Source organism: Papilio machaon, chromosome 3 (assembly GCF_912999745.1).
Source record: "Papilio machaon chromosome 3, ilPapMach1.1, whole genome shotgun sequence".
Classification (NCBI taxonomy): Eukaryota; Metazoa; Arthropoda; class Insecta; order Lepidoptera; family Papilionidae; genus Papilio; species Papilio machaon.
In genome coordinates this window covers 7,229,792-7,243,329 of record NC_059988.1, presented here as the reverse complement: position 1 = coordinate 7,243,329, position 13,538 = coordinate 7,229,792, and the positions used below count along the sequence as shown (strand labels likewise).

General features: G+C 33.2%; 4 protein-coding genes across 6 annotated transcripts; 1 reads left to right on the top strand and 3 right to left on the bottom strand.

The window, feature by feature from the left end:
• Positions 1–268: 268 nt before the first annotated feature.
• LOC106719571 (DNA-3-methyladenine glycosylase 1-like) lies at positions 269–1,489 on the bottom strand. The gene is made up of 2 exons (XM_014513933.2): positions 581–1,489; positions 269–323 (listed from the first exon to the last, which is right to left on the bottom strand). The coding sequence occupies exons 1-2, from the start codon at positions 1,171–1,173 to the stop codon at positions 269–271; spliced, it is 648 nt and encodes a 215-aa protein (XP_014369419.2). The 5' UTR covers positions 1,174–1,489.
• A 274-nt stretch (positions 1,490–1,763) lies between these two features.
• On the bottom strand, positions 1,764–3,698 carry LOC106719604. Its single transcript, XM_014513976.2, has 4 exons — positions 3,395–3,698; positions 3,060–3,210; positions 2,179–2,906; positions 1,764–2,103 (listed from the first exon to the last, which is right to left on the bottom strand). Exons 1-4 carry the CDS (start codon positions 3,572–3,574, stop codon positions 1,855–1,857), a joined length of 1,308 nt encoding a protein of 435 aa, XP_014369462.2. The 5' UTR covers positions 3,575–3,698; the 3' UTR covers positions 1,764–1,854.
• Positions 3,699–4,530: 832 nt separating this feature from the next.
• LOC106719622 (nucleoside diphosphate kinase) lies at positions 4,531–5,162 on the top strand. The gene has a single exon (XM_014513996.2). It carries the CDS (start codon positions 4,639–4,641, stop codon positions 5,098–5,100), a length of 462 nt encoding a protein of 153 aa, XP_014369482.2. The 5' UTR covers positions 4,531–4,638; the 3' UTR covers positions 5,101–5,162.
• A 988-nt stretch (positions 5,163–6,150) lies between these two features.
• LOC106719628 (zinc finger protein 665) lies at positions 6,151–13,169 on the bottom strand. 3 transcript variants are annotated; one of them, XM_045686189.1, is made up of 11 exons: positions 13,084–13,169; positions 12,468–12,635; positions 11,869–12,178; positions 11,237–11,362; positions 10,614–10,760; positions 10,109–10,246; positions 9,337–9,640; positions 8,937–9,027; positions 8,252–8,328; positions 7,715–7,872; positions 6,151–7,143 (listed from the first exon to the last, which is right to left on the bottom strand). In XM_045686189.1, the coding sequence occupies exons 2-11, from the start codon at positions 12,603–12,605 to the stop codon at positions 7,016–7,018; spliced, it is 1,617 nt and encodes a 538-aa protein (XP_045542145.1). In that variant the 5' UTR covers positions 12,606–12,635; positions 13,084–13,169; the 3' UTR covers positions 6,151–7,015. The 3 variants fall into 3 exon arrangements, with proteins under 3 accessions (XP_045542145.1, XP_045542138.1, XP_045542144.1); XM_045686182.1 differs by lacking the exon at positions 13,084–13,169 and adding an exon at positions 13,034–13,070; XM_045686188.1 differs by lacking the exon at positions 13,084–13,169 and having other exon boundaries at positions 12,468–13,025.
• Between the last annotated feature and the right edge of the window lie 369 nt (positions 13,170–13,538).

The following is a 13,538-nucleotide window of genomic DNA, read 5'->3' as shown; positions in this document are numbered from 1 at the left end:
AACAGTTGTAGAGTAAATAATACGGTCTAAAAGTAAAAAATATAGAAGACTGTTATCCGACCCACCTAATAAAATAAATTTTACGCGCACACAAGATATGCAAAATTTTACAATACAGTTTAGTTTATAATACTATTTATGGGTCTAACAAACATAAAGAAACTCCTTGTCTGGGGACGCTTCAATCGATTTCTTTATGACATCACTCTTTAATATACGCAAATTAGTTTCATATTTTTCGAAGTACGGCGAGTTTTTATATTACTGGTCAAGCTATAACAAGGCATGTATTCCAACCCAGCACTAAAATCGATCTTAAGCTCCTGGATCGAATATCCCTTTTCATCACATCAGTTACCCACAAAAAAGTAAAACCTTTATGACATACCGGAAATTAGAATGACTTGCAGGAAACTATAAAAAATAAAAGCTGTAATTCAATAACCATGATGTATTGTATGTAGTACTTATAAATATATCTGAAGAGCTGATGTATCTTATCATATCTTAAATAGCAAACTAATTATTTTACCAATATTTAACACACAAAAATTAGAAATAAATAATAAACTAATTGAACAAGTTGTTATCTCTATTTCTACAATAACAACTAACAATATGATCATTCACAAGACCACAAGCTTGCATAAAAGCATAACAAGTAGTAGATCCCACAAACTTAAATCCTCTTTTTTTTAATGCTTTAGAAAGATCTTTGGAAATATCTGTTTCAGTTGGAACTTCTTTTACATTTTCCCAATTATTAATAATAGGCTTGTGTCCCACAAAACTCCAAATAAAATTAGAGAAATCTTCTCCATTATTTTCCATAGCCAGGTAACAATCGGAATTATGTTTAATAGCTGTTAATTTCCCTTTGTGTCTAACAATTCCTGGATCATTTAGTAATTTTAGTACTGCTGTCTCTGACATTTTTGAGATTTTATTAGGGTTGAAATTATGAAATGATTGCTTATATTTTTCTCTCTTTTTCAATATTGTTATCCAAGACAAGCCAGCTTGTTGTCCTTCTAAACATAACATTTCGAAAAGTCCATTATTATCGTATATTGGTTCACCCCATTCACTGTCATGGTACTCTATGTATAGTGGATCTTTAGTCACCCAATCGCATCTAACAATTTCATTATTAACGCCTACCGATTGTGGCATGCTAATATTCCTATTACTATGTAAACACACTCAATTATTTAGGGGTAAATCAAAACAACCCTGTTGGTTATTGGTAATAATAACATAGTACTAGAAGAATTAATACGGCGTTAAACGATTTAGGCTCTATTTCTTCCAAAAACATCAAATTAATTTATTTTGCAAATTTTGTCGCGAAATTTGGCTTCAGTTGTTTATTAAGCTAACAATCCAGTACGCGATACTCGTATACGTTTATTTTCTTATACTGTTTTACCAAATCCACAATATTTTAGTGTAAAAATATCAAAATTGATATATTTGTTTATTAGGCTCTCTGTCAGTTGTCAGTTGCCATATTGTACAGTTGTCAAAATGACATTGTTAAAAAAGTATTAGCAATAGATGGGGAGCTTTTTGCCAAAACTTCAAACATAAGCTTTACTTTAAAAAAAGAAACGTAAATTTAACTAGCACCCACATAAACGTAAAACTTTAAATTACATTTAATTACGTCTTTACTATTAGCATGATTAAAGTCTACATAATGTACAGGTCGGGCTACCCTTATGCTGCAATATAAGGGTAGAATAAAACTCTTTAAATCTTGTCCAGCATGTTTTCCGTTTAATACGCTTTTCCAATAAAGATATCTTTAAAGCTATAAAACTATTAAAAGACGTCACATTTTCGTTGATTGTTCTAATCGTATAAACTTGGTGTATTAATATTCAAATAACCTGTACAAATTATCCATTTTGGGCCTCCATATACTTTTGCAAGTTTAGATTGATGATTACACCTATGGGGTTTTATGTAACGCCTAGTTAGTGGACTGTGCATAACGTTTTTTAATAAGTTTAAATGTCCACTGCTGACTGAACCCTCCGCCAGTTGCTGTAGAAGGGGGACGTATTCTTGCTTCGATAATTCATTAGAAATTCTCGTCATCTGAAAATATATTATGATAGTTAATTTCATTTATATAACAATTTTTGCTTTTAATTTTTTCCAAGTAATACTTACAACTGTTTTTAACTGATTATCGGATAAGGGTGTTGTTATAGGACCTAATAGTAAAACACTGCTATTTTTCTCTAGGCTTTCAGGATCCACCGATAATAGTTCTTCACTACCATTGCCTCGAACTTCTTCATTCATTATTAAAAACATGTATTCATTGAGCGACTGAGGTGGCTTTAAATCTTCTGCATACATTTTCGATATAGGTGCTCGTGGTAAAAATTGGTTTAGGTATTGCTTCTTGTTTTTCTTTTTTTTCTTCGATTTTTTACAACATAGAGACTTTAGTTGTGCCACTAAAACATCGAAAAGTAATTCTTTCTTCTCTTCATCTTCTTCACTCAATTCGTCAACTTGAGGTCGACTATACAACAAGTTGTTTATCTTCTGGAAAGCGGCGTAATCAGCTTCGTTCTTTACATGATATGGATCAACTTCTTTATTTTCTAGTCTAAAATAAGCAGACTGGGCTTTATCAATTGTTGGCTTTTCTACTGTCCGAAATCGATTTTTAACGTTGGATTGCATTTCAAAACCATTGTTCAACATATTGTCACGTACTTTACTTTTCGTCAAGTCAGGAATCATTTTATTGTCGTCCTTGGCGGTATTACCAACAGCTAATTTGATGAGATCGCTCAGATAATATTCATTTTTTGTTGGCTGTTCACTTAACAATTTGATTAACTGATCATCTGATAACTTTGATAGAATATAAGTTCCATCATTTTCTAAAATAAAACAAATTAAATAAATTTAGATCTTATATAAACTTAATTTAATAAAGCTTTTTATATTTCTTCTTTTACCTTTAGCAAATAATAAGCAAATTAGCAAAATAAAAAAGAGCTCCGTCGGATGCACATATAATTTTCATTCCTTACCAATGTTCTTTACGAGCGTCTTTGGTAAGTCCCGATCCTTGGGCACGTAGGATTTTGATGATAAAAGACTTGTAACTTCAGCTTCCGATCCACTATTGTCCATGACGTACCCAGGACTGTTCAATATGGACAAGGAATTTACAGCATGGATCTAAAAATTGGCCATTAATATTAATATATTTCGTATAAGTACCTATGAAACTAAACAAAATAGAACGGTGAATCCCTCTTATTAAAAGGACATACAATTATTTTATTTAATTCAATTAATTGAACTGTAATAGAAAAATATTAATAAGCTTTAATATAAAAATGTTGAGATTATTTTAACTTACCGTATACAAAGCAATTTGAATTGTGTAATCGAAACATGATAGCATTGTGCACTCCGAAAGATTTGATCGTACTATTGTACTAATGAATTTAATTTCACGGATAGAAGTCGCATTCAGAGAAAAAAATAATATTGTCTCATTGTTTACGGAAATCATAATGAACAAGCGATCGTAAAACATTGTTTCTAATTGCGATAAGGATTGATCGATTCATTCAGTGGTGCGTACAAATTTCTGAGTACAATACCAATATTCGTCAGTGATGTTTTCTAGCTTTCTACTGACTTCTACAATATCTCATGTTAAGAAAGTTTTTCAGTATTGCATATAAAAAGCAAAATCTTATATAAAATTCTGTCACAATGTTAGTTACTCTACTTCTCCGAAACGTCTTGACCGTTTATATGAAATTTTATATGCATCTTCAGTAAGTCTGAGAATCGGTTACTATCATTTCATACCCCTAAGTAATAAGTTGACACAGATGTAGAACATAGTCTGAAAGAACATATAGGCTCATTACTAAGTTGTTTTAACTGCGCACGGACACAGTTAAATACTGCCAATTTTCGAAAAGCTGTAGATTTTGAAGGTCGTAGGGTTAATGCCGTCGGCCGTAGACTTTGTAGCCCAAGCTGTAGAACACAGTAACTGTAGCATTGGCAGCACTGTCTACATTATTCGAATATATTCACCCGTGTTCTATACGTAAGTACGTTAAACGGAAACTAACGGATGAAAAGTATCAAAAATATGAGTTTGGTGTCCCGGTATAGCTACATATTAAAAAAAAGTCTGAAAAGTGTAAAGCAGATCAGTGATCCGGCTCACAACTCAATTTGAACCTTAGAGTTGTGATTTTCGTTTCGAGCTGCGAACTGCGAGTAATTGAGCCACAGCTCAACGGTTGAACTCGTGTGTCACTGAACAGTTGACCCGAACTGTTCATAGCTGATATGAACACGTATACCTTTAATTATTAATGCTGGCCTTAATTTCTCTTTCCTAGAAAATCACGTATTTTTCATTTAAGACAATATTGAAACCGCACTAATAGTTTTAAAGATCATAGACACATACGTAGACATCCCTAATTTGTCCTTCACCTTCATCGATTCGTTCGCTCGCTCCTCTACTCTAGTGTCTTTTCCGTCTCTTTGTGATCTTCGACAGCGACACGCCGCACACACCGGTACTACAGCATTTCTTAAATTGATCGCCTAACCTTCAAAAGAAATTAAAATATGGCTGAGCCACGTGAAAGAACCTTTATTATGGTAAAACCAGACGGTGTCCAACGTGGACTTGTCGGTACAATCATCAAGCGTTTCGAGAAGAAAGGTTTCAAGCTGGTCGCCCTGAAATTCGTATGGCCATCTGAAGAACTTCTACAGAACCATTACAGCGACTTATCTTCCAGACCCTTCTTCCCTGGACTAGTGAAGTATATGAGTTCCGGCCCAGTGGTCCCGATGGTATGGGAGGGACTTAATGTGGTGAAAACCGGTCGTCAAATGTTGGGTGCAACGAACCCAGCTGACTCGCAACCTGGTACCATCCGTGGCGATCTTTGCATTGAAGTCGGTCGTAATATAATTCACGGTTCCGACAGCGTTGATTCGGCCAACAAAGAAATCGGTTTATGGTTTACTGAGAAGGAACTTGTTGGATGGACTCCCGCTGCCGAAAATTGGGTCTACGAGTAATTGTTCCAATATGTTATACTCCATATATATATGTAATATGTTTATTTAATTGTGATAAAGAATAAAAGTTAAATTTATACCAATTGTATTTTTATAACTTCCCTAAAGTGACAAATGCAGTATTAGCATTCAAATTAAAAATTAATTCACAATATTTCTGATGTGATCATTTGATTTAATTAGGTATAGCAAATACATTTATGAAAAGCTAAATAAAGTGTTTATGTCATAACTATTAAAATTGATCATACATATCAATTTCCATCTTTATTTCATCCAAGTTTATGTTGGTAAAAAATTGTTTTTGGGGTACACAGTTTTTTTAAACATATTCATCAATGTCCATATTTTCATTTCTATAGCTGTTATACATTCTGACATTAGAAAACTATAGTGCTGCACTACCTGCATAATTTTCAATGTTTATTATTGTAGTGGGTAGAAAGTATTACTGGAATTTGGTAAACTAGTTAAATATTTTCAGAGATAAAGTTATCTTACTGCGATAAATAGGTTCACAGTTACTATTTGAAGTTTCATTAATTTTGATGTATGGATGGAATGGAGTGGATGTTTGTTCAATGAAATTAAGCACAGAGGTAGAACTATGTTCTATGTCTAGAAGAACATGTGGGCTATTTTTTGTTTTATTCTAGGTGGACGGAGTCGCCTGCGACAACTAGTTGAATATAAATAAAACAAAACATTCTTACAACACTTTTTCTATCATATAATTTCCATATTTAAAAACCTTACCATCTAACTTACAAAAAGCATCATTTTGACGCAGAAATCATATTTGGATGAGTTGTGTTCACTAAATACAATATTCTTTGAATAACCTATGTATAAGTCCTTTAAAAATAATTATATAAAATAATGTACATACAATGTAGTAGAAATAAAAAGAAATTAAACAGTATTTAGCAAAATCAACCCATCCATTATAAATAAAATACCTTAATTCATAAGATATGCTAAACGACTAAATCACATAAAGAATAATAGTGTCACGGCAAAATTTATTTACAAATGTGTGAAAAAAAATTACAACAAAATTATTAGCTCTTATAACAGCATAATACAAAAATACTATGTTGCTTATTCCACAGCCAATGATCTCAATATAAATAGATTGGTTGGAACAAGTCCATTCTTTATAGGATTACTTGATTGTAATTTACTTAGTGCTTCTTGGGAGAACTTTTAAGTTCTTGTATGTGTAAAGTTGAAAGTTAGTTTATTGATCAAATGCCTTGCTTCATTGCATTATTGAATTATGGTTTAAATTCACTTGTTTATAGAAAACCTATTTTCATGCTTTCTTTCTTTTGGTTAGTATAGCAGAACATTCAAAATAATTTTTATCTAACATAATTTCCGAACCACATTATAAAGTGATAAAATCCCCTTAATTTAATTCTTGATGTGTTGTAAACCCTCTAGTGGTATTCCCACTTACCACCTAATTTATTGCTCTTTTACTTTTTTTTGTAAATTCCTCGATTTAATACTTACATCTCCATCCAAATTTTTTATTTTCTGGTCACATCCAAGAGTAGGTTTTCGTTGCATTAAGTCTACTATTGTCTTTACTAGTACACTATAGATCACTTTTGGGAAAAAGAACCATGAGTTATATCAACTCACACTTAAACATAATGGCAGTGACAACTGCACTGTGCACATTATTTTAATTAAAAATTAAGTAACATGTAGTACCCTTTAACAACTTCTATTTACACTTGACCATATAACACAAATAATGTGGGTTTCCACTGCTGTGAAACTTGTTTTGACATCATTCCCATTAACAAAACAGAGATAAAACTAGTCAGTACAAGTGTCAGCACAGTGGAATTTCACGGTTTTTAGCCTTTATTTGTGAAAAGGTTGTAAGTAATGTGTGCTAGACTCAAAGTGTTTGGTCTGGGCGGATTTCTATTTCGACGACGGGCTGCAGATTTTGCGACTCACTTGTTTGCTGACTTCCTTGTTCCTGCTGGTTCAGCTGCACCCGCGAAGGCAATGGAGTCGTTTGACCTGTACAAAAGATAAGGGTCACAGACTGCTTCTTATCATCGATTGAGATCATCTTTTATTTGAAGCTGGACCACTTTTAAATTACTTACATTTTATTAATTTAACAACTTACTGACTAATACAGATGTGACCAAATAACATATCTTAAGAGATGTAACTATTTTCGTTGATCTCGCCCGGTGAAATACCACGACCACACAGAAGACATGCGTGAAGTGGAAGCAATTACGCGGTTCGTCTGATGAGTGTCGTGCCGCAGGCCTCATTTCAGACCTCTTTCCCTTCCCACCCCTTTTCTTATAAAGAAAGGATGGGAAGGGAGATGTATAGGAAGGTTAAATATTCTATTTTGATTTATATTTATTATATTCTATTATCTATTTATCTATTTATTATATTCTATTTTGATTTATATATATTATATTTCCTTTGATTGAGGGAAGGCAACACATCTGCAATTGCGAATGTCTGTGGGCAGTGGTCGCTTTGTCATTTCGGCGAATTCATGTGGCCACTTGCTGGTTTGCCACCTTGTAATATAAAAAAAATCGGGTCCGGATTTTCAACTCACCATATTTATCGTGGATGCCCCTGTGTCTCTTGAGTGCGAACCTGTCAGCGAATGCTGCGGTGCATATGTCGCACTTGAAGGGTTTCTCGCCCGAGTGTACTTTGGCGTGGTTCTTGAGATGTGCCGCCTGACTGAACGCTGAGCCGCAAGTATCACATCTGTACAATACATTTTGTTGACTAAATATACATACATTATTACATTGCAGCTCCAACATCACACTGAAGATAACAAATAAAATGGAACTAATTCGCTTTTTTTTAGCGAAATGACCACTGAAGTGAAGTTGGCTCCGACTAACATCGTAAAAAACATTAATTAAATATATAAAGTTGTACTATCATAAAAAGCAACAAGCAAGTCGCTAAAAATATATTATAAATAAATAAGCTAACATAGTTAAATTGAGACATAGTAAATAACTAAGATAATAATCATAGCTAGATTTCATCGCAGATTTCTTTTTAAAATGATATTATTGTGAACACGTAAAGAATAATGTATGAGATTAAGGTGAATACAGTGAAATGCACTAACTTGTATGGTTTCTCGCCGGTGTGAATGCGTCGATGATTCCACAGCGTGGCATGTCTCGCGAACCCTTTGTCACACACCTGTAGCCAATTAAACATTTATAGTAAAACTAGCTGTCGCCTGCGAATCCGTCCGCGCGGAATTAAAAAGAAAACTTAATATGTGTTTTTCCAGACTATGTTCTATATCTGAGCCAAATTTCATCAAGATCCGTTCAGCCGTTCTGGAGATACCTTCAAACCATTCCATCCATCCATCTAAACATTCGCAATTATAATATTAGTAAGAAGTATGGTATCAGAAATCAGACTACAGATAAGAACAATAAAACTATTTCCTAACATTTGTAATTATCATTAAATTTTTGTTAATACAACCTCACATATTATCATGAGATTCAACATATGTAAAGTGCACTTTAAAAAAATCTATGTTAAAGCAACTTATTCAAGATTTTGAGCTTATAAAAAAAAGAATACTGATTTCTTTAGAATTTAGAACATGGATAAGCGAGATACATCTACATAAGTAGAAGTAACTTCGATATATGTATAAACGAGTGTCATTGACTGGTCCAGACAGACAATCTCCTTAAGTAAGAACTCGGGTTAGAGAGAAACTTAAGCTAAAAAAATGTCACGATCCCTTCCTCTCACTTATCTAGGTTCGATTGAATTTTTGAACTTACCTCGCAAACATAAGGTTTCTCTCCTGAATGTGTTCTTTCATGATTTTTCAAATGCGGAGATTGAGAGAATTGCATACCACATGTACTACATCTGTAATGGAAACAATTAATTTCAATTTATTCCACAACAAGCTGTCGCCCGCGACTCTGTTCGCGCGAAATTAAAAAAAAAATTCACACTTATAATATTAGCAAGATTGTAAGCAAAACATTAACACAAACTGTCAAAATCAGAAAGCAGAAAAGACATTGTAGAGCATGATCTAAGCTAGAAATTTTAATAAGACAAGTTCAACTGAGTAGAGATTTATACAGAAATTGATGAAGTACTGGACAAAATCGAATCTTAGGTCGTACTTTTCTGAAGAGAATTATGGACGATAAAAAAAATCTTACTGACCTATAAGGTTTTTCTCCTGTATGTATCCTAGAGTGGTTTTTAAGGTAGACCGCTTTAGCGAAGGCTATCCCACAGATCCCACATTTGAAATTCTTCTCTCCGGAATGCAACTTCTTGTGGGACCAGAGGGAGGAGTACCTCGAGAAGGAACCTCCGCATATGTTGCAGTGGAAACGTTTGTCCATATCAGCTTGACTATGTTTATTCTTATTGCCGCCTATGAATATTATTCCTGAACCGTTACAGTTCTGACATTTCGTGACTGAAGCCAACGTTCTTTTCTTCACAGGATGATGTCCTGGTACTGATAAAAGGTTTCATTTTTAAAATAGTGTTATAAAAATACAAGAAATCATTATGAATATAGAAGACTATACATACAATCTCTCAAAAACGTTTCTGTAACCCCTCAGAGGAACACTCTAAGGTAGTTAGTGGTAATTTCTATCAGCTCATTACAAATGGGGAATACCAGTTTTGCTTATAGTTGATAACTGACAGTCTTCTAATTTAAAGCTTTTTCTGTCTTGGTAACTACTTTTTGAAATTACTTTTTCAGTTAATTTTACCTACTTCTTTTAACCCAATGCCTTTCATCCCATTAGAAAGAAAAGAATAAAAAAATATGTACAGTTAAACCTGGATAAGAGAAAGTCCCACAGACAACGATATTTATTTTGCATATAGATGTTTCTCGAGGTTCTCGCTTACGGTTATAAAGGTTTCTCGCTGAACAAGGTTAGACTGTATATTTCAACTTTTTAATACATACAAGGTTTCTGCGGCTGCTGTGTCTGATGATTGGCCTGATTCGTGTCCAATGGGTCGGCACCGGACTGCACTGTGGTCACACCGCTTACTTCAAACTTTACGTTGTCATCCGACGACACCAATAATTGTGTTGAGCTCACTGACAATGTTAAATACTGTATTCATAACATAATTTAGTGTAATTCAGCTAATTTATATCAAAATTTTCAATAAATTGTACAACATAATTTGGATAATTTCTAATAAACACTTAAATTTATAAACATACTAGTCGTCCCGCGACTCCGTCCGCATAAACGTTTACATTTTTAATATTAGTAAGATTACTTATGATTTGTGAATTTTTTACCAAGAGCAATGGAAAATAAGCAATCACTCTATATTAAATATTGTACCAATATAGTAATTATATACTGAGCTAATTAGGCCAGTTTGTAATGTCCATAGCGAGGACAATGTAGTGTAATTCCCGGTTTGAAGAATTTCTAATAAGCAAAAACACTCACATTGACTATTTCTCTGTTGATCAACAGAATCCTGTGCGATGCAATTTTCACACCTTATAAGCTTCGGACCTTTTCTTTTGGGATTGTTATTTATTGGACCTCCACATGTGATACACTTCTGGACCTTATCTATTATTACAGGTTTTGCTGAAAAGATACGTCACATATAAAATTGTCTATCTATTTATTTTGATATGTTCAGTTGTTCAGTGTTAAAATTGATGATACAAACATCTGACGAAACATTTATTTTCAAGTAGCGTATGATTACAGCCTTATAAATCAAAAATTGTTTAAAGTTCAAAAGGAAAACGAAGTGTGGGGAGACAAAAGAAAAGATGGGTCGTATTTTCATAATGACTGCTGGAACAAGTTGGATGCATTTGGCCAAGGACAGAGAAAGATGGAAGAGGATGGAGGAGGCTTTTACCCAATAAGGGGCCACATAACAAAACACACAAACTAGTTAACATAATTTGTTTTATATTTATTTTTATTGTTAAGTGGAAAATAAAGCTTAAATAAATAAATAAAAAATCAAAAATTGTTAAGATTGGTTTATTATAATTTCTCATTATCATTGAATTTGAATAAAAATATATATTAACATAGTATATACTTACTCTCTTGTATATGCACTTGATGTTGTGTCTGGTCAGCTGGGTCAGAAGATATAATTTGTATGTGTGGTGGCATTGTAACTTCATTAGCTGTACTGACACCTGTCGCCACCACTGTTATGTTGTTATCTGGAACACAAGTATTTTTCTTTTCCATTTTGAAGTGTTAGAAATCATTGTAAATGTGCATTGTATTGGTCACTTCACTATTTCGGAGAATTCAGGTGGCCACTTACCTATTTGCCACCTTATAATGTAAAAAAAAACACTATGGGATAGTTGCCTTATTAAAATAATTGTCTTCAGTTTTTAAATTTGCGAACTTATAATTTTCTAAATGGGTGTCATAGTTAATGCCTGATTGATTAAAAAAGAACTTTCTATCATTTTAGTACAAATTAATTATGTTTATATAATATTTCATATCAACTCTACATAGTGTAACAAATAAAATTGGAATTGTTTAAACTTTCGTGAGAAATCATGAAACGTCAAACGTGAGTTAAGCCGTTTCTTAATTAATTAAATAAAATTTGTGTAATCATGAAGTTGCCGTAACCATACCCTTCTACTACTAGCGTAATACTTATTTGCAATAAGGATTTAATAATTGTACTAAGGGTAATAAGTCTTACCTGTATCCTGTGCATGTATTCTTTTATGAGCATTAAGGAGAGTCAAATGTCCAAACATCAGACCGCAGACATCACATTTAAAGCTTATATTAGATATGGTATTCTGGATTCCATTTGGTGCAATTTGCATCTGGTTAACTAAGGCATAATTGTAGGAGAAAGGCTGAGCTATATAACAAGTCTTATCATCACTTGTTGTCAATTGCGCTATGTTTACTCCACCCGTAACCCCACCAGCACCTGTAGTTGTTCCTGTGCCAATTTTTCCTATCATATTAACATTGGTTGTGTAACAAAATGTTGGAAATTCCTGAAAATAAAGTTTTTCATATTTTAAATAAGAAAAATTAAATTGCAAAATATTTACATTGTTTAAAGTTTCATTACATAGTATTGTATGGTTTTATTAAAACAGGTGCAATGGCAAATCTCTTAGTACACAATAGATTGAATAATGAAAATTAATGACAATGAATTAAAAAATACTTTTACGTAATAAAGAAGTTATTGACAAATACAATTCAGAATACAGAAAAAATCAAATTTTACACTTGCTACATACTTCTATTTACTCATCTTACAATAGTTTCAAACATTACCTGTTGTGTCTGCTGAGTCTGTTGTGCATTCTTTTGTTGTACATTTTCCATGTTTTTTCCTTGTGATTTTTGAGTTGGATGCTCTTGATACTGCAGGGTCGGAACACTACCGGCTTGCACAGTATTCGTCGTGAACATCTTCTGTTATAATTTCATCACAAGGCTTATCTAAACCAAAATAGCGCAAAAGTAGAATAAGTTAGCGTAGCAGCACTATTGCGATATTTCCAACGAAATATCTTAACATGTTCAAAGAAAATTTAAAAGCGCGGCTAATTGTCCACACGAAAGAGAAACTCCAAAACATAAAGTGCGAAGGTAACGGGGGATATATCTTATCAGTCTACTCTGCTCGTAAAAGATCATTCGTCGATGAAAGCAGTGTCTCTGTGAACAGCGTCGATATATGTAAGAAAAGGATGACGGACTATCTATAGACGCGCTTCAAGTAAACGACAGACGCCATTGTAATATTCATTTCTGTATTTGAGTGACAAAATGCAACGTTTATCTAAACGTGTGATAATTCTATACACCAATGTGTCTCTTCTTATAGTATGTCCTACCTCTTATAGTAGTTTTATAAAATCTGTTTCCAATTTGAAAGAAAATGTACCATATCAGAATTTAAATTATCTTTCTATCTCACTTTGAAATCTTCAATTCTCCATCTCACTAAATAAATGAAATGGCTATACAAAGAAAATGGCGGACTACCAGAATGCCATGTTGTTATTAAGAAAAATTCACTAGTGCTGCCAGTGTAAAGTGAGAAAATAAGCCAGATGTTGAAAATTATTAATGGGAGGAGGACCGGAAACTTTCAACACCTCACCAATCAGCAGTTAAGAACATGAAATATGTCTGATTTGTATATATTTTTTCAAATCCCACTATTAGCTTGTTTATATTACGAATATACAAATCTAGTTAAGTTTAGTTTCGTTGTTGAATAATAGAATATAAAGAAGGGCGCCACTATCCATAGATAATACATATATATATACATACTGGAACTGAAATCGTTCCAAAGGGCCATACATTGCAGTTGCAAGTTCTATCTGCATCTGC